Below are 26,857 nucleotides of genomic sequence, written 5' to 3'. Positions count from 1 at the left end.
GGCTGAGGTTTGCTGAATGTAACTGAGGACATGCTAAGAGGGGTAGGGATTCAAGAGAGGAAAACAGTATAGAATTGAATTAGTTCACCAAGAGGTCAAAATGGGGAGAAGAGAGAGTGGTTATTGTAGATGACCCAGAAGAGAATTAGGGGTCAAGGGATTAGAGGTTATAGTGCAAAAAAATAGGGTTTTGTAAGGGAAGGCAGAGATAGAGTCAAAAGTCAATAGATTATAGTCAGATAAGGAGATTTCAGAATTCTTGAACATAGACCTGGTACATCTGGAGGTGATGACAAGATTGAAGGTAAAAAAACATCTTTTTGTATGGTTGAGGTAGAGTGGAAGAGTAGCTTATGGGAGGTGAGTAGACTGAGGAGCTGAGTGGTTTTGGTAAGGCATTTTTACAGTAGATGTGAGTGTGTGTGTGTGTGTGTGTGTGTGTGTGTGTGTGTGTGTGTGTGTCTGTGATCCTAAAGATATTAGGATTCTAATTTAGAAAATTAATTTGGGTCTCCCAAGAAAATAAATTTGGGTCCCAAAGAACACTGGCCTATATACTAGGGTTCCTAAGGGTAAACTCAACAATATTGTTTTTCTCCCTTAAGAAGTTCTTGCCCTTGAGCACAGGGTTTTGCTTTTGCTATGTATCTGCAGTACCTAGAACACTGCCTCTCATATAGTAGGTACTTAATGTTTGCTCCTGAGTTGACACAATACGTCTACAAATCATTGATACTCAGTAAATTTAACAAAATGTCAACTGCAACAACCACAGTTTTCTATTTCCCCTCATATTTCCATAAACAATCTGTCATTTGTTGGTTCTTCCCTCCACTAATGCTAATTGCAAACCCTTCCACCACCCCTTTACTAGGCAGCCTTCATGAATGTCTGTGGCACTACCCAAAAAATCAATATCTGGAGGCCAGTCTTCTGGTTCTGAATTTTTCTAAACTGCTAGTCCTTGGGTACTAAACATGCAGGCTTATCACCAGACCCATACACTAAGCTTTTCCAACTTGGTTGTAAACTGAGAGGGTTTAACACCATTGGCACAATCTTCCAGAACCCGGGGCTCACCTCCATGCCAGGGGGCAGCATAGGATGACTTTTGTGGAGGTCTCCTTAGAAGAGCCAAAATAAAAATGAATGGTATAATTAGTTCCCTTTGCTGGATAATTTCATTTCAGATTATTTCCCTACAAAGCACGAAATCACAGGCTGGCTCTTTGTGATTGTTTCAAGTCATGACCTTTAGTTTTAAGCTTGTGTTCCCTGGTGAGTTACCAAAGGAGAAGACCCAGGCCAAGAAATAAACTAAATTGTAGTAGAAAGATTCACTACACCCACTTTCTTATAGTCATATGATAATTGTTTTAAAAAAGTTTTCTTGCTGGTAGTTGGTTTTTTAGTGTTAGATAAGATTTTCCATTGATGCCACAGAAAAAATTCATAGATGTGTGTTATTCCTCCTAGGATCCCTTTAAATAAGGCTCACATCAAACATATCTTAAATCTCACATCCTATGAGCTGATGAAGAGGTGTTTTGTTGTTTTTTGTTTAATTGGCGTGTGCTTTGCTGCAATGAGAGCTGGTGATTAACATGCAAATCCCAAGAAAATAATTTATTCACACAAAACAAGAAAGCAGAGGGAAATTAGCATTCCCTTTCTGAATAAATCATGCATAATTCAAAAGACAGAGGACACCATGGCAGAGAAAGAACAAAATGAGTTCCACATTGCAGGAAAGGATCAGAGTCTTGACTTCTATGGGTGTGATCCTCCCTAACCGCTTCAAGAATCTTTTTAAAGGGTTCAGAGGTTTATGACCAGCATGACGTTGTCTCTGCTTGCAAAGACAGAGGCAATACTTTAGGGGACCAAATTGCAGTCTGATCACATACTGAAAGGCTGACTCTGGGCAATTATTTTACCAATTTGTGTTGCTGTCAGTTAGGCCACAAAGATCTCCAATTTCACATATAGAGCTATCAGTCAATTTATAGGATACAGCTAATCGTATGGATGCATTTATTTAGTGCTTTTGAGAACATATGGCCATTAATTATCCTGCCACCAAGATAGTAAAAACAAATTTCCAAGCTGCCTATGTGATTTTCCTTTGGCTCCCTCTACCTAGAACTTATAGACAACAGTGAAAACCAATCCTATTTTTAACCTTGGCTGAAAAATCACTGGAAAGTCATCTGTGATATAAGACGACATGGTGTGGCAATGGAGGAGGCAAGGCTGGACTGCATTTTCACTGGAATTATCTTAGTCTCATTTAGCATAGTCTGCCCTTTTCAAAATTAAAAACTTTAGTTATTTGGCAGTGAATTCTAATAAGGATGAGGCCTCTTTAGGCTCAGGTCCTAAGAGCTAAAATACTAAAATGTAAGGTCAGAGAAGATGGCAATTACTTTTTCTCCCTATAATAAACTGTTAGAGAGTCCATTATGTAAAAGACATACAGATATGCCTGAAGGACAAGACTTTTAGTCATATAAGTGATTAGATATATTGTTGGTAGGAGTCCAAAGAACCTAATAATGCAAGGACAAGGGTCCAAGGTTAGTACAGGTTTAGAATTTGCTTTAAAGATTTGGTTAAATCCAGCCCAAGATCAAATTATCTGGTAATATATTGTTGCATACACACACACACACACACAGCAACAGACCCTTCTTCCCAATTGCCTTTCTCTAATTTAAAAAGAAGTATCTAAAAACTGGAGCTATCAAACAATGGAAAGGAATACCTTGTGAAGGAGCGAGTTCTCCATTATTAGAAGTACTCAGCCCTCTTCCTGAACTTTTGTGAAGGGGTACTGTAAGAAAGAAATTCTGTAATGGGGTAATAAGGCTGAACTAATTGATTAAGTTCTATTTAAGATTCCATGGATTTTTTTTTATCATGATACCTAAATTCTAGAATTTATAATCTCAAGAAGTATTTCAAATGTCAATCCTGGAAAGGGGTGGTGGTGGTGTAGAGACTGCACCACAACATGTCATAATACCGAAAACACCCTTGTTAAAATCCTTTTTCCTGATGTAAAGAACCAAAAAACAATACTACAGCATTCTCGGGGTATCTTGTTTTCTTAGGGGAAAAAAATTAGCTAGACAATCAAAAACACAGTCACTCTTAGAACATCCTTATAACTCATCAGTTCTGAATATGGTAAATATACATTTAAAGGAAGTCTATTATCATTATTTTGTTATAAATCAAAGCCAAGGACAAAAATTCGAAATTTTTGATTCCCAGTGACTAAAATCTAGTCACCGGCTCCCTCAAAAGGAGAGCTTCAAAAAATTGCTTCAAAAAAACAACTCTACAATTTAAATTCTACTTTCAAAAATCTTGGTGATGGAATTCTAATGTCATTTTGGGGATGGCATAATTGGAGAGACAGTTCATTGCCTCCAACTCAGAAGAGTAGGGTTCTGGAGGGATTTGCATGAATTGATGCTGAGTGAGATGAGCAGAACTAGAAAAACAGTATGCACCCTAACAGCAACACGGGACTGATGATCAACCTCAATGGACTTGCTCATTCCATCAGTGCAACAATCAGGGACAATTTGGGGTATCTGCATTGGAGAATACCACCTGTATCCAGAGAAAGAATTGTGGAGTTTGAACAAAGACCAAGGACTATTACCTTTAATTAAGGAAAAAACCTGATATCTTATTGTCTGATCTTGCTATCTCTTATACTTTATGTTTCTTCCTTAAGGATATGATTTCTCTCTCAACACATTCAATTTGGATCAATGTATGCCATGGAAACAATGTAAAGACTGGCAAATTGCCTTCTGTGGGGGGTGGGTGGGGGGAGGGAAGTAAGATTAGGGTAAAAATTGTAAAACTCAAAATAAATAAAATCTTTATAATTCAAAAAAAAATAAAAAAAAAAGCCTGGAAAGACTTATATGAACTGATGCTGAGTGAAGTGAACAGAACCAAGAGAAACATTGTATTTACTGACAGCAACATTGTAAGATGATCAACTATGATGGACTCAGCTCCCCTCAGCAGTCCAATGATCAATGACAATCCTAAAAGATTTGTTATGGAAAACACCATCCACATCCAGACAAAGAACTATGGAATCTGAATGTAGAGCAAAGAATATTATGTTCACTTTCTAAAACTTCTTTTATGTTTTTTTTTCTTCCCAATCCCCCCCCCTTTAGTTTTAATTCTTCTTTCACAGAATGATTAATAATGGAAATATATTTAAAGGGACTGAAAATGAAATAAAACAACCTTTCAACCTAAAAAAAAGAGTAGGGTTCAACTCTGACACTAGTGATAATCACTTCATTTCTCAATGTCCCAAGCAACTCTTTTAGATTCTAAGTGCTCAAGCAGTAGCTCATCTGCATTAATGAAAAGTATTTCCTCACCAGGAGCTCCTTTTTCAACAAAATTACAGAGTCAGGCCAAAATAAAAATGCATTTTGGGACTGATATGTCAATTTTAGGATCACAAAACAGTTTTCTTCTTTTTAGAATTTCACATATGAAACCTTTCAGGAAATGGTGCAAATTTGTGTGAAGATTCAGTGAAGGAAAGTTTGGAGATCCAAGTTCTATGGTAGAATGCAAGAGTTGTTGTAGACTGTATAGAAGTATTTTAGCAACCATCATTCTACTTATATATAATAGTTCAGTTAGAATAATGGCAAAGGTAAATTTCTCAAGCTGTGTTATCATAAGATTTCTAAGATGGAAGTCCAGTAGCAAACATGAAGATATTTTTAAAGCCAAGAAACATTATACCAAAAAAGAACTTTTAGAAGCCACATTTCTCTTTTATTTTAATTTTTATTAGCATTTTGAAAACTAGCATAAATATAATAGAAAGAGGACACCTTGACACATATACACAGCACAATTAGCTCTTGTTCTTGCATCTTTAAGATGAGTTACAGATTAGATAATATGAGACTCATTCAGGAAAAATGAGACAAGCAAAGTCAAACCCCCCAGAATCAGTCTTCCATATAGAAGAGTGACAGGACAGGTCTTTGGCATGTTTAAGATAAACTATAGCTTTACCATACTCAAAAGGAACCAACCACAAAAACAGCATGGAAAAGTTAAGCAATTCTTTGGGGTTGAATACCAAGAGAGAGAAGTCTTTTATAGAGAGAAAAACAGGCTACTTCCATTACACAAGCTCAAAAGACAACAGTTGCAATGATTAATCAAGAATGAAAAATCAACAACAGTATTCACAAATGCCACACCAAGCATACTGTAGTGAGTTATGTTATTCTAGCACATAACATATTAGTCTAAACTAACTTGAAGAGAGTGGAAAATTATCTGATCTAAGTAGAGTTATGATTACCTCTTTCCTAGAGGGGTCCAATTATTAGTACCCCCTACATATATAAGCATGTACTAATTAATGTATTACTTAGCAATGGATTTATACAAGATTTCTTGTAGCAGTGTTTTCACCCTAAAAGTTCACTTCACCTGTCTTCAATGGTTTTTGTTCTGGAACATTATATCCTCTCCCAGAGTCTATGCAAATGCATTATTACTGTATAAGAAGTTAATACACATGACTTTTTTTTTTTTTGCAAGGTAATGGTTTAAGTTGCTTCCCCAAGGCCACACAGCTAGGTAATTATTAAGTGTCTGAGGCCACATTTGACCTCAGGTCCTCCTGACTCCAGGGCCGGTGCTCTATACACTGTGCCACCTAGCCACCCCAATACACATGACTTTTTGGGGAGGACGGTGATATAAGGCAAGATACAGAATTGCTACTACATTTAGTTACAACAAAGTTCCCCTAACCCCTTTCTCTTTAACTAATAAATCTAAGACTTGGGAAACAAAGAAGCTAAAGCATCACTAAGACTATACCACTAGTTTTATTTACTCATAATTGTTCATTAGAATTCTAGACCCTTCTCAGAAGTCCATTATGATGAATGGTGCATATTTGGGAATATGTGATTACATTTATCCATAACCTGCGAGAATCCTTTCCCACAGACTCTTATTGGTGAATGCCTTCAAGGCTTTTGCAACACAGTCCTCAGTCTTTTCCCATTTGAGAGTATAGCTAAATTGTTGTTCTACTATCTCCTTTGAAAAGGAAATGTGTTTTATAAGAACTGTTCATAATTGAATAACTAAGTCCATTTCAAGCTATTCTCAACTTAAGTTCAGAAAATTCCCTTTCTAATTTTAAATTGAATGTTGAACTGTCCCCAATTGTTCAAAGCACTTATTTCAGGTTTTAAAATTTAACTCTTTGCTAGAGCTATTCTATTTCTATTTTTAAAAAAATCCCTTAAAAGATTTTTAGATAGCAAAACATTTAGAGTTAAAAAAAAAATTTACAGTCATTTAGGGGCAAAAGGAAGTAGATAATTCTGACAGAAAATCCATTACATGTAGGAAGCATATTTAATCAATTCAGGAGTCTTAATAAGAAATAAAAAGGAATTTACAAAAATGCCTAAGACTATAACTAATCAACACTGACTTCCCCTTCACATTTAAATACAAAATTGATCCAGGTAAAACACAAGCTGAATACTGGCACAAAGCCCCAATTAAGCATTTTCCTAGTCATTTAGGTTTTTTCTTCCTTATACTACCCCTTTCTCTTCCCAAAACAAAGTAAATATCTCCAGATTCCTGCATAAAACAGACAATAGTAAGATTAGTATGTTATTATTAGCTTACTTTAGAAAATAGCTTTTGATAGGTTGGTTTTATATATATATGTGTATATATATATATATATATATATATATAAATATATGCATACATATATATTTAGAGAGAGCTAGCAATTACTGAAAATATTAAGAACTAGTGTGGGCACAACGTGTCATTTTCAAACATCAGTTTGTGAAACTGTTTTAACAATTATACTTCATCAGAACTCACTATTCCCATAAATAAATAGCGCTCTCAATTATTAAAAAAAATAATCAAGGGACGACATAGATATAGAGATATATTAGCAGCTTAAAAGATGTATGTTTATAGCTTCAACATACTCTTATTTAAAAGATGTTTTTGAAAAGATTACTATGTTGAATTTAAGCGCATCCTCAGAAACTGGATATGGGAGATCTCTAGAATACCAATATTTCTGCATATTCCTAAAAGAAAAATATAAAAGAGGAAATAGCTCAAATTGCGCGATACAATTCTACATTATTATTTCAACTGGCTTTTTCTCTCCATCAGAAAGACAAGTCTTGGAGTGGTGAATCACTTAGATGAAAACTCATTTACAGGGATAAATGGAGAGCCCGAGTCAGAAGGTGACACAGGAGAGTCGGTGGTAGTGCTGACTTTAGCTGGTGAGTTACAAGAAGATCCAGCACTGCTGCTGTTTCCATCAAGAGCATCTGAAGACAGACTGAGAGAAGAAAAGGCCACCCATTGTAAACAGAAGTCAAGAGATTTGAAATGTGTATTTTGTGAGGAGAAAAGTCTGCAAAATAAGCACAGACCATCTACAGTAAAGAAGTGTTAGTAGTTACAGTTTCAGGATACCATCTGGATAGTAAAGTCAAGAGTAACAATGTTCTCTTTTTCTCATTAAATTAAGCTTACTGTGGTTCAAGTGAATAGAAGAATGATTTCTTCCCCCCTCCCAAATGTGCATAACCATACTTCTCCTATGTTCCATATAGAAATCTATTTCTATGGCCACATTTTCAAAAAACACACCCATTATATAATCAGTGTCACCTATACACATGCCTGAGAATTAACTAACTAGACAAACTAATCAATAAATCCATTTGAGATTAGTTTGCTAACATCTTAAAAAACGTTCCAAAGCTGACAAGTCAAATAAGGCTTTAATAAAATCATGCAATTCAAACCTTAATGAATGTTGGAAACCTAGAATTAAATCACTTACCACATATCAGGAATTGATGGAACATCAGGAGAAAGCAAACTGCTACTGGTGCCTTGAAAGAATCTCTTTGGTGGATCTTCATTTTCCATTTCGCCTATGAAAAAACACCAATGGGAAAGTCAGCTTTAAACAGCTTGGAGCTGGGTGGGGGCGGGGGGTGGAGGGACAGGTATCTATTTTCAATCAAAATGGTACAACTTTATGATAACTTTCAAATACGTGTTAAGAAATCTAATGCTTTATGATCATATAGTTACACGTAAGGTAAAGAGCAATCTATTGTTGGAAGAGCCTTTGTGGACTGGTAGGATTATGCAATCATGTAAAACCAAAGACCACACCTTTTTAGTTTCTTTAAACATCCGCATGGAGAGCAATTCTATAACTCTTCCTTGGGAAGATTGTTATGTATTTTCAAAGGCTTGAAACTTATTTAATGCATCTCGACCCATGCCTCAAGATGCATATAGACTTTCACAATTTAAGGTAAGTTAGTCTTCTATGCATTAAAAACCTCATTTTAAAAAAACCTCTTATCTTTAGAGAAGGTCTTAGTTTTCTTTAGTAAAGGCAACCCTTCTAAACCAACCAGCCAAACTGCTCAAGACTGCCCCTTTGAGTTCCTTCTCTCTTGTGCTATTCTCAGAGAAGATGATCAATTCCTGTTTATTGTCACCTCTAAAACCTTCTTATGCTTTGGATCCTCTTCCTGAAGAGTTACTCTTCACCTTGGAAGGTTCTCTTCTCTAGCTTAAAAGAGCATTAACTCCTTTAACCTTGCCTAAATTTGTTCTTGGTACTCTCTTTCTCTACTTTTAACTTGACCTGTAGGGTCCTACACTCTCAAGTGGTTGAGTTACAAGGGAATGCTCACTTCTGTATTAGGTAAAAGCAAGTTTTAAAAATAGATGATGCCGGGGTGGCTAGGTGGCATAGTAGATAAAGCACCGGCTCTGGAGTCAGGAGTACCTGGGTTCAAATCCGGTCTCAGACATTTAATAATTACCTAGCTGTGTGACCTTGGGCAAGCCACTTAACCCCATTGCCTTGCAAAAACTAAAGAACTAAAAAATAAATAAATGACACCATGCCCAAAGTGATAAAACCTTACTTTCTTAAAAGGGCAGAAGATTTAAGTTAAGCTAATGCACAAAACTTTGACCTGAAGCATATATTTAATATATTCAAAAGATTCCAAGTGCTCTATTACCCTTAGACTTTCTACTTTTGCATGACATTGACTCAGGCAGCTAAGTTATGGACAGTCCAATGTAAAAAAAAAAAGAAAGAAAAAAGGCCTTGCCCTGCAGCTCAGTCTTTAATAATTTGAGAGTAATTACAAAGAAATGCATATGTCTTGGTTTAATTAAATATGCTGTGCTGGAAGTCTGCCTTATTAATTAATCCAAAATGTATTATGTTTGAGAGAAGAAAGCATGCTGTGGTTCTTGCTCTCTTTTTGTTGACCCCTTCTATTCTCCCATTTTCACCATCCCACTCAAAGCAAATTACATTTCTTACAAAATATGCAGTTCATTTTGTTTACTAAGCAAGTGGAGAGAAGAAGAACAAGGTCAAATGGAGATGAGATGACATGGAACCAAAACTGGCTCAAAAACCACCTTCTTGTTTAAGTCACCATTCCAATACCAATTGTCCTCCTTCCTTTCATCCCACCTTTCTAAAACTAAGAATAAAAACAAACACTACAACCTCAACCATTTTAAAATTTATACCACGTTTTAATATTATCTATGTTAATCATTGGAAGAAAAAGCAATAAAATACTTGCTGAACTAAGTAGTCTAAATTGAAAAGCATTTTTATTATAATACTTGCAATATCTATCAAATGTTTCATAGTCAGCAAAAAACTAATCCTAACAAAGCCACTACTTGATGATTTAGTGACAATATATGTGAAATTACTTTGTAATCAGAAAGTACTATGTTAGTGCAAGCTATTAGAACAAACACTAAGAAAATATAACTTTACAAGTCCCAATTCCCAGACTCCCATAGAACCACAGTACCTTTTCTCTTTATAGGTCCCAGAACACTCGGCCTGATACAGTTGATGGGACTCTGACTCCTCCTGCTAATGTAACATGAATCACATTTGTCATTACTATGCCTCTATCCGTAGGTCAACAGTTGTGATCAGAAATCTACAAGGTTACTAGAGCAAAGCCATCACTACTCTCAAAAATGTTTGGAATAACCAGGTCCATCTAGCACAACTCAGTAGACCAGAGAATGTGGTCATAAAATGTAGGTCTCAGAAGTCATGCCCAACCTCTCTCTCTAATCCCAAGTGTACAGTAGAAGCTTCTAATTGTTCTATCCTATTTCTTAGTAAGAATAGGAATAAGTTAGTAGCAAACATACTTCTAAACTCTGCTCTCTAGCCAAGAACATTTTCCTAAATTTGGACAAATTAATGGAGAGCTATGTAGTCTCAGTTGTGACTGACTTAATTCACAAGGTTATTACAGATCTAGAGGTGGATAGAGGCAGTATGTGTAATTACTACAGAGGGCTGGGCTTGGATCAGGAAGACTTTTGGGGGGGGCAGTTCAAATCTCACTTTTGATAGTTATTGGCTATGGGACCTTGGGCTTATAGGTAAAGTGACTTCAGATAATTCATCAGGGTTTATCAACTACTAAATAGAATGTCAACAATCTGGACTTTGGGGAGGTATTGACTTTTCCACATATCGATATGTGGAGCTACAGAGAAGCTCATATAGTTTCCAAAGTCTTTAGAGCTTTAATTTTTAGTTTTGGTTGGTGGAGGGAGTTCCTACAAATGTTCATTTGTATATGTATACTGCATGTATATTTGCATGTTTATAGGTGGATGAGTGGGTATACTTGTAAAAAAGTATCTAGAAAATTATATGTATGAGTTAATATACATCAGAGGGGAGATCTCATATGTATGAATTCAGCTAGTGAAATGATTAAGAAAAGAACATTTTAATTTAGCTTTGAAGAGACACTATCCAGGTTTACTAGGTCCAGAAAAAAGAAACTTAAAAAGAAAAGTATAATTTTTCTTTAGTTAGAATCAATTTGGTATTCTCATAAAATGTGAACTTACGTTGCAAATCGTCTAGTCGGGCTAGGAATAGGGCTAGGAGGCATCCCATTGCTGGCAACAAAGGTCTGTAATGAAGGTGAATAGCACTGCTAAAAAAAACCCAAAATACAACAGAGAGTTCAAAAAAAAGAAATACCACTTTCCAAATCACATATACTACAATAAGAGAAATCGTTTGGAGTTGGGAATGCTAAACATAAGGTTTGCTAAGTGTCAGTTTAGCCTTCATTCTCCCCCAGTGCCTCACACAGTGTGCAGGAAAGAGCAGATGCTTAAAAGGTACATGTTTTACTGGTTCACTGGATGAATAATAGAGCATACATGGTCAGGTTTCACCTTCTTACCTTTCCGATTCCCCTGGTAGGTGAAGGTGCAGGAGAAACTGGAATAAAATCAACACGCCTTGGAGATGATGACTTCTCTCCATCATTATCGTTCTAGGTAAATGGAACAGTATGTAATTATATCACTGATAGTTGAACCTAGGTGACAGCAGAGAGGAAATATTGGATTGCAACTGCTGCTGCTGGGAAGAAGCAACTATCACTTTCATTAGTTGGAAAGAGCTCAAAATTTCTATCAACTCTACACCATGGCAAGGAACCTCAAAATCAGTTCCACTAACAAGTGTTATACCTTATTTTGGGGGTGAACCAGTTACATGGAATTTGAGGGGCTCCCCAAAGTTTCCAGTAGCTATATTGTAGGTCCAAAAGACTTAGCATTAGTCAGTATCGAGGTATCGGAGAAAAAAAGAGTATTTTTCTTTCCTAAGTGTGAATGGAGATGATACTGAAAATAACATTGTTTAGAGAATGACCATAGAGGTCTGAAACTGGGTACTGGTGAGAAAGCAAGAACAATGGTATTTACATACATTAAAAATAAGCACTGACTGGGGGGCAGCTGAGTGGCACAGTGGATAGAGCACCAGCCCTGGAGTCAGGAGTACTTGAATTCAAATCCAGCCTCAGACACTTAATAATTGCCTAGTTGTATGACCTTGGGCAAGTCACTTAACCCCATTGCCTTAAATTAAAAAACGAAATAAGCGCTAAAATGAATGGATTCACCTGATTTAAATCCAATTCTAAAATATCAACTCTAAAGGGTGTTCTCAGCAAATCCTAGAAAGACATGAACTGATGAAAAGTGAAATAAGCAGAACCAGGAGACTATCATATACACGAACAGCAATATTATATAATGATTCACTGTGAATGACTCAGCTGTTCTCAGGAATGCAATGATCCAAGATAATTCTGAAGAACTTGTGATGAAAAATGCTATTTCCAGGGAAAGAAGTACTGGAATCTGAATGCAAAATAAAGCATACTTTTGCTTTTCTTTTTCTTGGTTTTTTTTTGGTCAGTTTTCTTACATAACATGACAGGTATGAAAATATGTTCTGATGTATAACCCATATCAAATCTATATTGCTTTCCTTCTCAATGAGGTAGGGAAAGAATGTGGAACTCAAAAATTTTTTAAATGTTAAATGTTAAGGGGTCAGCTAGGCAGTGGATAGAGCACTAGCCCTGGAATCAGGAGGAACTAAGTTCAATCTGGCCTCAGACACTTAATAATTGTCTAGGTGTCTGACCGTGGGCAAGTCACTTAACCTCATTGCCTTAAATAAATTTAAAAACATGTTAAAAAAAATTTTACATGTAGTTGGGGAAAAAAGAAAATATTAAATAAAAGAAATTAAAAATAAAATAAAATATCAGGTCTAAGTTCCAATAGCACCAAAGCATTGAAATACCAGGCTGCAAAGGGATCCCCAAAGCTTATTTTTGTCTAAATAATTTAACTGCTAGAATCATCAGACTCATCAACTCTGGTATACAGTATATCTAGGAAAAGAAATAATATTTTCCCTTGTAATTGGGTTTATTTAAGGCTTTGAAGGAAAGGTCAAACAAGACTGAAAATTCAGCTCAATCCTTACTTGGTTCATCAGCCAAGATGATTAAGATTGAAAATGGCTTATCATTAAATCACTGCAATTAAGCAATCATAATCTGTACATAGGAGTTATAACATTTTTTACTGAGTTTCGAAGTTCTAAATCTGTTTCAATTGAAGGGTATATGCTAAAATAATGGTGGGGATATATGTATTATGGATATAAAATTAAATAAATTTTTTAGGAAATCCACCATAAGGCTTTAAAGTTCAATAGTTAGTAAATTAAGAAAAGAAAATAAGAACATTGATTGGTCTATCATCTAAGAATTCTGACTAGGTTTTTTTGGAGCCCATCATGAAGAACAGGCGGTGTTTCACAACTAAAGCGATGATTTTGTTTCAGATAGTTATTTATTTTGAATCCAACTCTTAAAAAATAGAGTAATTTTATGCCTAAACCATACAACATTTCTTCTTAAAAGAATTTCAAGTTACAGTAAGTGGGAAGCACATCTCAAACTAATTTTCACCAAAGAATATGTAAGGCTTTGAAATAAGGAAGTAGGAATAGGAAAGAATGTCTTGGTAAATGCAAACTTTTAAAAATTTATACAAAACTGAAGTATAAATACTTTACCAAGGTTAGAGTTTCTTCCCATGTCTGGCTTATCTGCATTGCAGTCTGAACCTCTCTAAAAAAAAAATTAAGAAAGAAAGAAATCACATTTGGTACTTGATGTTGATAGCGTTGGTACTTTTTAAAAAAATAAAAATAAAGATTGGATAAAATGTGTCTGGAAGTAAACATCGCCAGAAAACAATTTAATTCAAAAGTTAACACACTTACCGTTCATGCACAGCTTCCCTGTTTAGCATGTCCATCCCTTCTTCCTGAAGGACAAGAAAAACAACTGTACTAATTGCAAAGAATCTTTATCTGACTTTTAGATTTGATGAATCCTCCTCTTTTTCTTCACTGAGTTACAGAGAAAGAGTCCTTGAACAAGCATACACATTGTTTTTGCTTAACTGGTAGACTTGTAACAAAATCCCTAATAAAAAATCTCAAGGCTTTTTGAAGGAGGAAGGACAGTGGGAACAACTTGAACAAAAGGTGAGAGGTAGGAATAAATATTATGTGTTCAAGGGCAAGAGAAGAGATTGGCCGGCATGGACTTTTAGGTTTGTACTGACAAGTAGTGAGAAATAAGGTCAAATAGACAGAGTGGAGCCAGATTATGAAGGTCTTTGAATGTCAGTTTGGATCTTTCCCAATAGATAGTAGATAGCCATTGGCATTTTTGAGCAGTATAGTTACTATTAGAGGATAGATAAGTAGTGGCACAGTGGATAGAGTGCCAGGTTTGGAGCCAGAAAGATTCATCTTTGTGAGTTCAAACCCGACCTCACACATCTACTGGCTGTGTGACCCTGGGCATGTCACTTCCCTTAGTTTCCTCATTTACAAAATTAATCAGAGAAGGAAATGGCAAACCGTTCTAGTATTTTTGCCAAGAAAACCCCAAATGGGATCACAAAGAGTCTGACACAGCTGAAATTGACTAAACAGCAACAACAAATTACATTAACAATGATGTTTGTAGAAATATTTCTTTAGTGTTATGCAGAATGAATTGGCCAAAAGGACAGCAGAAAAGACTCATTCAGTAATCCAAGGCATAAGGGATCTGGCTAGTGAGAATCTCAAGACAAAAGAATAATTCAAAGAGAGCTTGTCAAGAAAGATATACAAGATTTTCTGATTGGTTGGGCAATATATTGGATGAAAGAAGAGAAAGAATAAGAAATAAAACTGAGGTTTTCAACCTGTGACTGGGTGAATGCTAATGCCATTGATAGAAACGAAGAATTTGGGAAAAGTAACAGATGTTAAATGGTATTTGAAAATACAGTATAAAAAAAATACCTAAAGAGTTTAGAGGGTTTAGATTTATTCTGCTTTGCTTCAGAGTTTAGAGTTAGGTACAATTTAGAGGCAGATTTTTCTTAATTTATTATTTTTTCAGCTATCAAGGATTCTTTTATAAATCTGTCTCACCTATTTCCTCCAAATTTCCTCATAGCAAATTAAAAAGAACCCCCCCAAAAAAAATAAAGCCCTCATACCTATAGTCTGGCAAAACAAATTTCTACAATAGCCATGTCCCAAAATGAATATCTTTTTGCATTTTAAGTTCATCACCTCTCTGTAAGGAGTACCCATGCTTCATCTTCATTCATTTGGTCTCATGGCTTATTATTTACAGCTAAGTTTAAAGAAACCCTTTCTGATAATTATTACTGCTTCAGGAGGCAGTGAGTCACCCATGAGCTGAGGTGTTTAAACAGGCTAAATGATCATTCATGGAGAATATTGAAATATATAACTTCAGAGGTCCCTTTCAACTCTAAGATGTCATTTTTTTAAAAAAAGGAAATAATTTGTAAATGTGTATTAAATTTTATAATGTCATAAGGCATAAATAACGGATGAGAAGACATGGAAGAGGTATTATGTGGTATAAAATGGAGGGGAATTTTTATGTTCCATTTCCATTTGAGATGGCTACCTATGGAAAAGAGATGTTCTTTCCCCTTGCAATATTGCTATTAGCCCCTATAGGGAAGAAGAGGTTGGAGGAGATACAACTTCTCCCATCTATGAGCTTAAATTATATATGGACAAAAATGCCCTTTTGGAGTAATATTTACAAAAGAAAAACATTTTTCACTCTTCTGAAAATGAATATGTTGAATGATATGTGTCTCCAAAGTCACTTAGGAAGCCCATGTAACAACAAGACACAAACAAAAAAATGCTTGATAGATTTCCTTTTCAGAATATAAGGGGACAATAATATTACTCAATAAGCACAACAACACTGTGACACTATCCTGAATTGAAAAGGTTCATTTCGACGCCAAAAAGAAGTCACCATTAAAGACCAGATACAGAAAAATAGAAAACGGGCAACTGGGAAAATAATAGACCAGAAAATTAAATTGCTAAAAATAAATTTAAATTTTTTCCAGTAAATCTGTAGCCAGACCAGGAGCAGACGGCTTTTCTCCTTCAACTTACCCTTTTTTGAGCAATTCTAAATGCAACAAATATTGAATTAATATGGATAATAAACTTCTTTACTCACTATATTACTAGCTATAGTTAAAATATGCTTTACTCAGTGCTTTGATAACTAACAACCTATAACCCCAAACCTCAAATACTTAAGATAATTGAGGAGACAGCACGTACAAATTTCAGAGATAAACAAAAGCTCACTTAGATATTGGCTATAAACTGTTTTTATCACTTAAGAAATGCTACAGATATATAATGTACACACTTATCCACCCAGAGAGGGCTCAATTTGAGTTTTATGTTAATATCAGGTTCTTTGGGGGAAAGGATAGTGGAAGAAAAAATGCTGGGGGGGGGGAGAGGGCTGTTATCAGGGGTGTGCTAGAGTGGAAACTGAGTGAAGTAAACCTGGCAGCCCCCAAACCAAAATCACAAAATATATCATGTTTCTGAATTTAAGGTGATAATGAAGCAAACAAAAACAGCACAACTGTGGTAGCCTTAACAACAGTTAAGTTACAGTTACAATTTGTGAATTATTAAAAAAGCAATAACATAATAAAAATGGTATAATCATGATATAAGGATGACTCTATTTTGTAATAGAAAGCTAGTTTTTCTAAGCAGCAATCCTCTGAGTTTTCCGAGGAGAAAAGGGCAACAGGTAACATAATTATTTTTGAAAATTACTACTTTCTTAAATGCAATAAAACTTTGTCTAATGTACAAAACATTTATTTTCCAAACAAATGCTACTTCTAAACTGAAACTCTAAATCAACAACAATCTGTTAAAGCATTACTATACCATGAGAATTAAACTAAACAGTTAACTTTGCTTTTTAGCGTTAGATTAGATAGTGACTTTCAAAGATCCCCCCACGAATTTTCTTACCTGTTTGATCTGATGAATCCGGCTACTGGGGATTCGAAGAGGGGAGGATGGTACCAACTGCAAAAACAATACAGAAAATAATCAAATAAGTTTAATTTGTTTCTTCTTAATTCACACTAAAGAAATTTGTAAAAAATAAATTCAAAGTTATAAAGAAAGGTTTAGGGTTTCCAAAATAGATCAAAAGAACTGCTCACTCAGGCAATATGGTTCAGAAAATATTAATAGAAAAGAGTGATGAAGTAAAAACGATTCAAGCTTTGAAGTCAGAACCTGAGTTTGAATTCAGACTGTGATGGATTTGTGGGCACTCCTTGTAAAGTACAAATCCCAGCTTAGTACTATTCATCCAGAATGACTCTTATGGGGATTATGATTCAATAGGTTTAAGGATGTTAATGAGAGTATAAAAAAAAAAACCTGAAGATGAGGTAATTCATGCTACATCAGCATGATATCTCTGGTCTACTTAGGGTTAACTTAGAAAGATGACCAAATATGTCTCATAGTTATAGTTATAGCAACTTAATAAAAGCAGGCTAGATTATTTCAGCTTTTGTGACAATCAAGGGGAGAGAGTGCTAAACTTAAGCTTATCTTTGCTAAACAAGTTCTTTTTTGATGAGATTGGAATGAGATTTCAGGAGATACATTTAGACCTCTTAAGGGGCCAAACTGTTTTAAGTGTCCTTAAGCATTGGAAGAGGAATATCATTTATATAGACTTGATTAATTATAAATCATTCACATCTGCTAGTCATTAACCAAAGGATTCTCTGTTGGACCAACACTTAGTCAAGTTATTGTTAATATATTTGAATGTATCAAAATGACATTTCTTTAAAAACAAGCAGTAATTCCGGTTTTTCAAAAATTAAATCCAAATTAGCCTGACAACACCAGCATAACAATGATAACAAATGATAACAAATCAGTTAAGTTGGAGCAATATGTTACTTTATATTCAAAAACTTAACACAGACCGTCACTCTCAGTATAGTGAGAGGATTTGTACTTATTCAGGTCTACCTGCTAAGTTCCTGGCCCAGAAGCTGAACAGAGGCATATAGTCTCTAGACTGTTGTGGACATTAATTAATAACTAAAGATGAACTGTATAATTGAATTCAAATACCATATGAGTTTGTATATGGAATGCGAAGCAATATGCTAGATGCTGAGGGACACTTCAAGGTCAGTTAAGACTTAGGCTGTTCTCTTAAGAAACAGATCTGGTAGGAGCCAAGATTCAAATACAGGTTCTCTAAACTCCAAATCTAGAACTCTCTCCCACAGTTTCACATTGCTTTCTAGCTAGCAACAAGATAACACTCCCATTGTGGTGCAGAGCACTGTTAGGCACTGATACAACTAAATTCAGAGAAGATATGGTCCTCCTTGTCAGTGCAGAGGTCAAGGTATTAGTAAGAGGATAGAATATAAGAACTAAAATACAAACTAACTCAAGATATGAAAGGAACAAGGCAAGACATTATTTTTTTTCTTTTTTTATTAAAGATATTATTTGAGTTTTACAATTTTCTCCCAATCTTGCTTCCCTCCCCCCACCCCCACCCCACAGATAGCACTCCGTCAGTCTTTACTTTGTTTCCATGTTGTACCTTGCTCCAAATTGGGTGTGATGAGAGAGAAATCATATCCTTAAAGAGAACAGAATTCTCAGAGGTAACCAGATCAGACAATAAGATATCTGTTTTTTTTTCCCAAATTAAAGGGAATAGTCCTTGTACTTTGTTCAAACTCCACAGCTCCTTATCTGGATACAGATGGTACTCTCCTTTGCAGACAGCCCAAACTTGTTCCCAATTGTTAAGGCAAGACATTATTGAGAGATCAGAGGGGAAAACCGGGAATGAATTGGGGAAAATCACAGAAGGCTTCATGGAGAAGGTATATTTAAGTCAGACTTTAAGGGCTTTGATCCCTTAAAGTTCAACAAACATTTATTCAGAACCTACTAGGTACAGAGAAGGTACTATGCTAGGTGCTGAGGATATGAAACTGGTCTTGCTCTCCAGAAGCTTACAAACTAAAAGGAGGAATGACAAAATAACTAAGGTACTTGTGAGAATGGGAAATGCAAAGCAGAGATCCTAGCAAAGTATTAGGAATTCAACAGGGTGGTGAGAAAGGGGAAAGTAGAGAGGATGGGGGAAGGGGATCTAGAATTTCAGGCACAAAATGGCAGTGAAATAGGAAGATGGATGGATGGATGGTTAGGGATGGTGTGTAATACAGTTCGGGTGGAAGGAATAATGGCAATAAAAGCACTTCTTAAAATATAAAGCGCTATAATGGGTATTATACAAACTGTCTCAAAAGTCTTATTGCGATTTTAAATTATTAAGATGGAAAATTGCACGAAGACTTTTGGGACACCTGGTGTAAGCACTTAATAAATACAAGTTAATGTTGATGATGGTGGTGAATAGGTTTAGGCCACAGCAAAACTTGAATGCTAGGCTAAGTCTGAATTTTATTTGATAAGTTGGGGAAGGAGTGACCTGATCAGTTATATGGAGAAAGAACCTGGTGGTAATATGCTTGTGAGAGGCTAGTTGGGATGACTGAAAGAATGTGAGACTTGGAATCAGAAGAGCAGAGTTCAAACATCAACTACTTTCTCCTCATACAGCCTAGAACAAGCCATTTCAACTTCCCCGAACCTCAATTTCCTCATGTCTAGAAAGAGGGGGTTGGGTCACATAAACTCAGAGGTCCTTTCCACATCTAAATCTGTGAGCCTGATGCTGAAATGGAGGGGGAAAAGGTTTCAGTTTTTAGGACATCTCTTATGAATGGTGGCTTCTTCCTCTTCTCTAAAATTGCTTAATGACTCTTAAAACTACATTACTCTTTTTGCTATCTCTTAAACTTTATGTTTCTTCCTTAAGGATATGATTTCTCTCTCTCTTCACACTCAACTGAGATCAATCTATACCATGGAAACAATGTAAAGACTGCCTTCTGTGGGGGGTGGGGGGAGGGAAGCAAGATTGGGGAAAATTGTAAAATTCAAAATAAATAAAATCTTTCTTTAAAAAAAAACACTGTTACTTTATATTCTCTCTGGACTTTTTAAATGCACATTTGTAGACAAAAACATGTTTACACTTGTGTTTTGGTTTTTGTCACTAAATATTAATTCAAATATATTCTTTTTTTTTGTTTTTTTTTTTTGGGTTTTTTTAGGTTTTTGCAAGGCAAATGGGGTTAAGTGACTTGCCCAAGGCCACACAGCTAGGTAATTATTAAGTGTCTGAGGCCGGATTTGAACTCAGGTACTCCTGACTACAGGGTCAGTGCTCTATTCACTGCACCACCTAGCTGCCCCCAAATATATTCTTTATAAAATAATACAATCTACATGTATATAGGGATAAGAACTGAACCTGTGATTTCATTGATAAAACTCTCCCAATCTTATACTGATTCATTGATATAGTAGAATCTTCCTTTGCCTATGTGGAATGGTAGCTTCTCTACAACTTGAATTTTATGACTAAACTCCAAATTGAGAGTCCAGAATCTCTAAGATATGTAAAGTGCAAGAATTGATGCTGACAATTCCATCAATATGTCATTAACATACATACATACATATGTATGTGTGTATACTAAATATACACATAAACACAAGCATATATACATATGTAAATTTAAATTCCATGAGGATCATTTCCATGGTTTCATTAAACTTAGATCAGTAGAGAAAAAATTGTAAATGATTTCCAAGTTACATATTCAACAAAATTTGCTCTAGAGATGATGTATTAATAAAAAGTGTTCAGCTATAAGATTATGGGTATAAAATGGCTGTTTTTGTTTAGATATTATGTGACATTATAACACCAAAGATGACAGTTCAAGACTGAAGAATAATGAATACTAAATTCCTCTAAGTAGAGTATTAAAAATTATCTTTTCAAGCAAAAAAGAAAAAATTAAAATCTAGTGTCTCCTATATTAAAAACAAAATTTTTATTAAAGTCATATGAGTTTTAGAAAGAAATTATACTATTAAGTGCAAATAATTATCAATAGGATATGTGCTGATCTTTCCCTAAGTATTGATGAAGTGGTACAAGTGTGGGTAATGATGAATAAGTTATCAGTATTTTCTTACCAAGTTCTGCCGGCTTAAAAATGTAGTACTGTTCCTTCTGGTTCTTAACATATCAGCTTGGAATATTTGTGAATTGTCACTGAAACCAAAACGCAAAAATATTTGTCAAATATAGTTAAAGGACATCATAGGTGATTTAAAAAAAATAAACTGTCATTCAAATGTTTGAGAACTATGACCCTAAAGTGAACAGCTATTTAGAGACAAATGAGTAAACACACAGAATGATTCAAAGTGCAGTTAGCATCACAATTAGCCAACCAAATTTGGAAGTGAACCCAAGAACTCAGGCATCCCATCCTTACTTATATACCTAATATGAATAACTTAATGTTGTTGGAAAATTTAGTATCACTTTCAGATGAAGTTCAGAGTATAGCTTTATACATACCTATCAGCCAAAATGAAGAGCAAAGTTCTAAGATATGAGCCCCAGATCACCTTTAAGCCATTACCTTTTCACTTGAATGGGGGGGGGGGGGTCCAACATGGGAGACTCCATAAATATCCCTCATTTTCTATTCCTATCCTATTCAATCTGTCCCCACCACTCAAAGATTCAGAAAACTCTTTAGTTTGATGTTTGATTTAGGAAATTTTTAGGATTAATTTGATTTAGGAAAATGGAGTTAACTCCATATCTCCATATTGTTTATTAATAGCTGATGGGGTGGGGAAAAAGAGAAGGAAATTTCCACCGATAGTTTTATTTTGTTGCTCATCCCAGTAATAAAACTATTCAAATGGAAAAAAACTAAAAGGGATTATAAAGAACTGAGAACACTAAAAACCATCTGTCACTGACTTTTAGGCTTATAATCACATACACAAAAGTCTGGAAACTCTATAATGAGATTAATACTTGCCTTAAAGAACTTGTTAAAAAGTACAAACTATCAAATGCTGGTGGTGCAAAGACAGTGGGATTTCTTAAAGAGGCATCATTAAATGAGTTCAGGAAGTTATTTGAAAGAAGTGAAAGGATGTTTAACAAGTACTGAATAAAAAGTTGTCTTGGCCTGGAATGGTATTGAGGAAGGAATGGCAATGAAAAGGAAAAAAGTGAACGGCATACATAGTGGAACTGAAAGGAGCCTAGGTAAAAATCCAAATTTCCCAGTTGGAAGTCAAAGCTTACAATACCTTCCGGAACTTTGTGGATTAACCTCTGACCAAATCCTGTGTCTGCTAAAATAGCATTGTTAGTGTTACTTCATGGACCCTGGACAGGACCTCTAATGGAGGTCCAGCCCTCCTTGTGTTCAGGCAGATAATAGTACATTATAATAAGCTTCCATTTGCATAATGCTTTGTGAGCAAAGTCCTCTAAATCACCCAGGGAGGTAGCTTGAGTTCCAATTTTTTTTTTTTGGAGGCAACTTGGTCCCTTCAGTTTCTAAGCCCTCAGCCTCTTCTGATTGGAATGTTTTACCCCCATTTAAACTGAATCTTCCACTTAAAACTACAAATATCTTGATGAAATTCAGAATCTAACCGATGCAACCATTCAGTCAATTTCACTCCAAAGTCTACTACACTTACGAGTTTTTCTGCTTGTCCATACTTATTTTTTCCCCTATACACCATCTTTGATGCTTTGACCATCACTGAAAAGTCTTGTTGAGCAAATGGCTTTCCTCATCCTTTTAGGATCAATTACTTTTTTCCTTCATGAAAACTTTTATCACTGATCAATCCTGCTGTCAGCAGCCCACAGTGCTTTCTTACATTCACTACTGGGTTTAATAAAAAGTTGGAAACCACAACAGAATCCTGTATTTTGTAAATCATTCAGCTTCTCAAATATAAACCACAGCACAAGGCTCTCTTGTTGGGGGGGGGGTGAACATCCCTTACTTGTGTATTTAGATAAAATACTTTCATAGTATTATGGATTTTAAAGTGACCTTAGAGCAGGGGTTCAACTTGAGACCTAAGGGGTCTATGACAGATTTCAAGGGGTCTATAAATCTGTAAGGGAAAAAAAATCACATCTTTATTTTCACTAACCACAAACTGAAACTTAGCATTTCCTTCAACGATCAAAAAACACTATTCTGAGAGGAGATTTATAGGTTTTATCAAATTACCAAAGAAGTCCATGACCCACAAAAATTTAAGAAATCTTGCCTGAGAGACCAACTAGTCCAACTCCTTCATACTACAGATGAGTAAAGCGAGGTCCAGAAAGATTAAATAATTTATTCCAAGAACACAGAGGTAGGAAGTGGCAGAATTGAGATACTAACCCAGGTTGCTGCACTTTCCCACCCTTATGAAATACTTTTTTTTTACTTAATTTCCTTTTCACTCTAAGGAGTATGGAAGTTCATGTTTTCTTACCTCAAAAAGTTTGGAATGGACATAATGAGGATTCAAACCTGAATTCAAATCTAAGCTATCACTATTTATATGACCTTGGGACACATGCTGCTTAGCTTCTCTGCATTTCAGTATCTGAAAAATGAGGGGAAATTGTCTGGAAGGCGTCTTAAGGTTCCTTCCAGCTCTAAATCTACCACCTTAGTTATTGTATATAGGTACATTATAAGTAGGATCTGAGAATGGAGTAAAAAACACCCCCCGAGTATTCAATGTTTGGACAGTTAAGAGCCCATATTTTAGCGGCCATTGACAGAAGTGCTCCCTGTCATCTGAAAACATACACGGTATGTAGCATTTCTACAGCATCTTTCCCATTGGGGGAAATTGTCTTGCTGTTGTAGCCCCTGAGCCGGGAACTTAGTATAGGAGAGGGGAAGCCGGCTACGACGACCGGGGGGTGGGGCAGAGACAAGCGAGAGTTACCTAGAAGGGGGCCAGAGATGGCGAGAAAGTTCGTCCCAACCAGGAAAAGCACCTGCTCCACTTTATTGCGATTAGTTGCGGCGCTTGGTCCTGGGCTCCTAAGCAGCTCAGTGTCTATGTTCAACTCGGGGCCAGAAGCTAGGGCCCCGGGCTCGCCGGTACCGTTCAAAGGTTGGGTTCGAGGCAGGAGGAATATCAAGGTGGGGGGTGGGGGGGTGTGATAGCTTTGGAAGAAATGATGGAGCACACACCTGCTGATGCGGATGCGGGGCGCATGCGCACAGCCCCCCGCCCGCCCCGCATCCTCGGCTGCCCAGCTAGCCCTCACTCACCTGAGCCCATGGATAAGCGGCGCGCTATTGGAGCGCCGCAGGCCGCCCCCGTCCGCGCCCGGGGGCAGCTCCAGGTCTAGCTCCATCTTCTCCTGAGCCATGGCGGGGGGTAGGTGCCGGGCCTCAGCTCTGGGCTCCCATCCGCCTCGAGATGCGGGGGTGGGGGGAGGGTGGGGGGTAAGGCGGGGGGCGGGGACCGGGAGGAGGGAGGGATGGGGTAGGAGGAAGCGGAGGCCACTCTAGACGGCGGGGCCGCTCATGCTGCTGCCAGGCCAGGTCGGCTGTGGGCGGGGGCCCGGTTCGAGGCTTCGAGGCCCGCCCAGCAGCAGCAGAGGGCACGGCGCGGGCCAGGCCCCGGCCCGGTGCCTCCAGCCCCCATGGCTTGCCAGGCTCCCCCCCCCCCCGCCCTCAGCCCTGCCTGTCAGTCTGAGGGGCCAAGGGAGGACCCAGAGGAGCAGGGCCCGCGGCCGCCGCCGCCGCTCCTCCTCCGGGCCCCCCCCCCGGGGCCCCGGGCCCCCCGGGCAGCACGGGGGCGCGGGCAAAACAAAACCGGCAACCTGCCGCCTCCTGAGAGCAGGCAGGGTCCGCCCCGCACGCTTACGCCCCCACGTCCGCCCCGACAGCTCGGCCCTACCGCGCAAGCGCCAGCGCTCGCGCCGGGCCTCCCGCCGCCGGGCCGCCGGGCCTCCCGCCGCCGGGCCTCCCGGCCTCCCTGCTCCTTCCCCGGGCCTGGCTCCGGGCGCCGCTGTACAAAGCCAGCTCTCCTCTCCCAGCGGCTCCCCCAGGGAAGGGCCCCAGGCCGCCCCCCCTTTGGCCGCCGGGGACAGGGAGCGGGCGAGCGCAGAGAGGGGCCAGGCTGGCTGGCTCGCTCCAGGCTGGGCGCTCGGCTGCCTTGGCAGACTCCAGATGCAGAAGGCAAAAAGGCAGCCGCCCACCCCGGGAGCATGGACAGGCCAGTAGGCGAAGTGTGGGGAAGGGCAGATACTGAGCACAGCGGAAACACGACCCCCCAGAAAGGCTTTGAATTCACTTAATCATTCACCCCCCCCCAAGAATTTAAATTTGCTTGATTACACACACAACCCCCATAAGGATCTGAATTTACCCCCCAAAAAGATTTGAATCTACCTAATCATTCAACCCCCCCAAAGGAATTTAAATGTACTTGATTACACACACAACCCCCAAAAGGAGTTGAATTTACTCACTTATACAATCCCTCAAAAACGATTTGAATTTACTTACACACACACAAAACCTCCCAAAAGGATTTGAATTTACCCCCCCAAAAGATTTGAATTTACTTAATTACACCCCCCAAAGAATTTGAAGTTTACTTAATTATACATCACCCAAAAAAGAATTTGAATTTGCTCACTTGTACAATCCCTCAAAAAGGATTTCAATTTACTTGATCACACACACAACCCCCAAAAGGAATTGAATTTACCCCCCAAAAGATTTGAATTTACTCAATTATACAATCCCTCAAAAAGGATTTGAATTTATTTACACACACACACAACCCCCTGGCCAAGGATTTGAATTTACCCCCCAAAAGATTTAATTTTACTTACACACACAACCCCCCCAAAGGATTTGAATTTACCCCCCCAAAAGATTTGAATTTACTCACACACACACAACCCCCCAAAGGATTTGAATTTACCCCCCAAAAAGATTTGAATTTACTTAATTATACCCTCCCCAAAAGGATATGAATTTACTTAATCATTCAATCCCCCCCAAAATAATTTAAATTTACTTGATTACACACACAACCCCCAAAAGGATTTGAATTTACCCCCCCAAGATTTGAATTTACTTAATTATACTCCCCAAAAGGATTTGAATTTAATCATTCAACCCCCCCAAAAAAGAATTTAAATTTACTCGATTACACACACAACCCCCCAAAGGATTCGAATTTACCCCAAAAAAGATTTCAATTTATTCAATTACAAACAACCCCCCCAAAGGATTTGAATTTAAATTATACATAGCCAAAAAAGATTTAAATCAATCACACAATTCCCCCAAAAGAATTTGAATTTACTTAAATTCCCCTTCGAAAGATTTAAATTTACTTAATTACACTCACGACCCCCAAAAAGATTTGAATGTACTTAAATTCCCTCCCCGAAAGATTTAAATTTACTTAATTACACTCACGATCCCCTAAAAAGATTTGAGTTTACTTAAATTCCCCCCAAAGATTTAAATTTACTTAATTACACTCGTGACCCCCCAAAAAATTTGAATTTACTTAAATTACACACATACCCCCAAAAAAGGATTGAATTTAATTACCTACTAAAAAAAAGAATTTGAATTTGCTTAATTACACCCACCAAAAAAAAGATTTGAATTTACTTCACACACACACACACACACACACACACACACACACACACACACACACACCCACTCTACCCCAATTAAAAAAAAAGAATTTTCAATTTAATCATTCTAAGTAAGTAAAGGATTAGATTTTGGAAGTTCCAAAGTATAGAGGAAAGAACTCAGTGTTAGGAGACCTGAATTCAAATCCTAGGCTGCCACTGGACAAATAGATCACTTCCTTTCTCTGGGTCCTAGTTCCATCTTTAAAATGAGAAGAACTGAACCAGACCTCCCAGGTCCCCTGCGATTC

General features: G+C 37.3%; 2 protein-coding genes across 10 annotated transcripts in view; one reads left to right on the top strand and one right to left on the bottom strand.

The window, feature by feature from the left end:
• The window catches only part of LOC141502342 (P2R1A-PPP2R2A-interacting phosphatase regulator 1-like), a 44,497-nt gene extending 19,864 nt beyond the window's left edge, over window positions 1-24,633 (bottom strand). Inside the window, exons 1-10 of one of the 8 annotated variants that reach the window (XM_074207021.1) lie at window positions 24,205-24,624; window positions 21,065-21,143; window positions 16,919-16,975; window positions 13,790-13,833; window positions 13,580-13,634; window positions 11,376-11,468; window positions 11,032-11,096; window positions 9,960-10,024; window positions 7,928-8,021; window positions 4,746-7,417 (exon numbers count right to left, since the gene is read on the bottom strand). In XM_074207021.1, the coding sequence (XP_074063122.1) occupies window positions 7,267-7,417; window positions 7,928-8,021; window positions 9,960-10,024; window positions 11,032-11,096; window positions 11,376-11,468; window positions 13,580-13,634; window positions 13,790-13,833; window positions 16,919-16,975; window positions 21,065-21,143; window positions 24,205-24,305 (804 nt within the window). In that variant the 5' untranslated portion in view covers window positions 24,306-24,624 and the 3' untranslated portion in view covers window positions 4,746-7,266. Of the gene's footprint in view, window positions 1-4,745; window positions 7,418-7,927; window positions 8,022-9,959; window positions 10,025-11,031; window positions 11,121-11,375; window positions 11,469-13,579; window positions 13,635-13,789; window positions 13,834-16,918; window positions 16,976-18,052; window positions 18,131-21,064; window positions 21,144-23,872; window positions 23,979-24,204 lie in introns of those variants that run through there. The other 7 variants (XM_074207018.1, XM_074207016.1, XM_074207015.1 and 4 more) reach the window with 7 other exon arrangements.
• The window catches only part of PABIR2 (PABIR family member 2), a 46,392-nt gene continuing 43,793 nt past the window's right edge, over window positions 24,259-26,857 (top strand). For both annotated transcript variants that reach the window (XM_074207025.1, XM_074207024.1), the window contains exon 1: window positions 24,259-24,313. The gene's annotated coding sequence lies outside the window, so the exon portion shown is untranslated. The remainder of the gene's footprint in view (window positions 24,314-26,857) is intronic.

This window comes from Macrotis lagotis, chromosome X (genome assembly GCF_037893015.1).
Source record: "Macrotis lagotis isolate mMagLag1 chromosome X, bilby.v1.9.chrom.fasta, whole genome shotgun sequence".
NCBI classification, from domain to species: Eukaryota; Metazoa; Chordata; class Mammalia; order Peramelemorphia; family Peramelidae; genus Macrotis; species Macrotis lagotis.
This window is presented reverse-complemented; position numbering and strand designations above follow the sequence as displayed.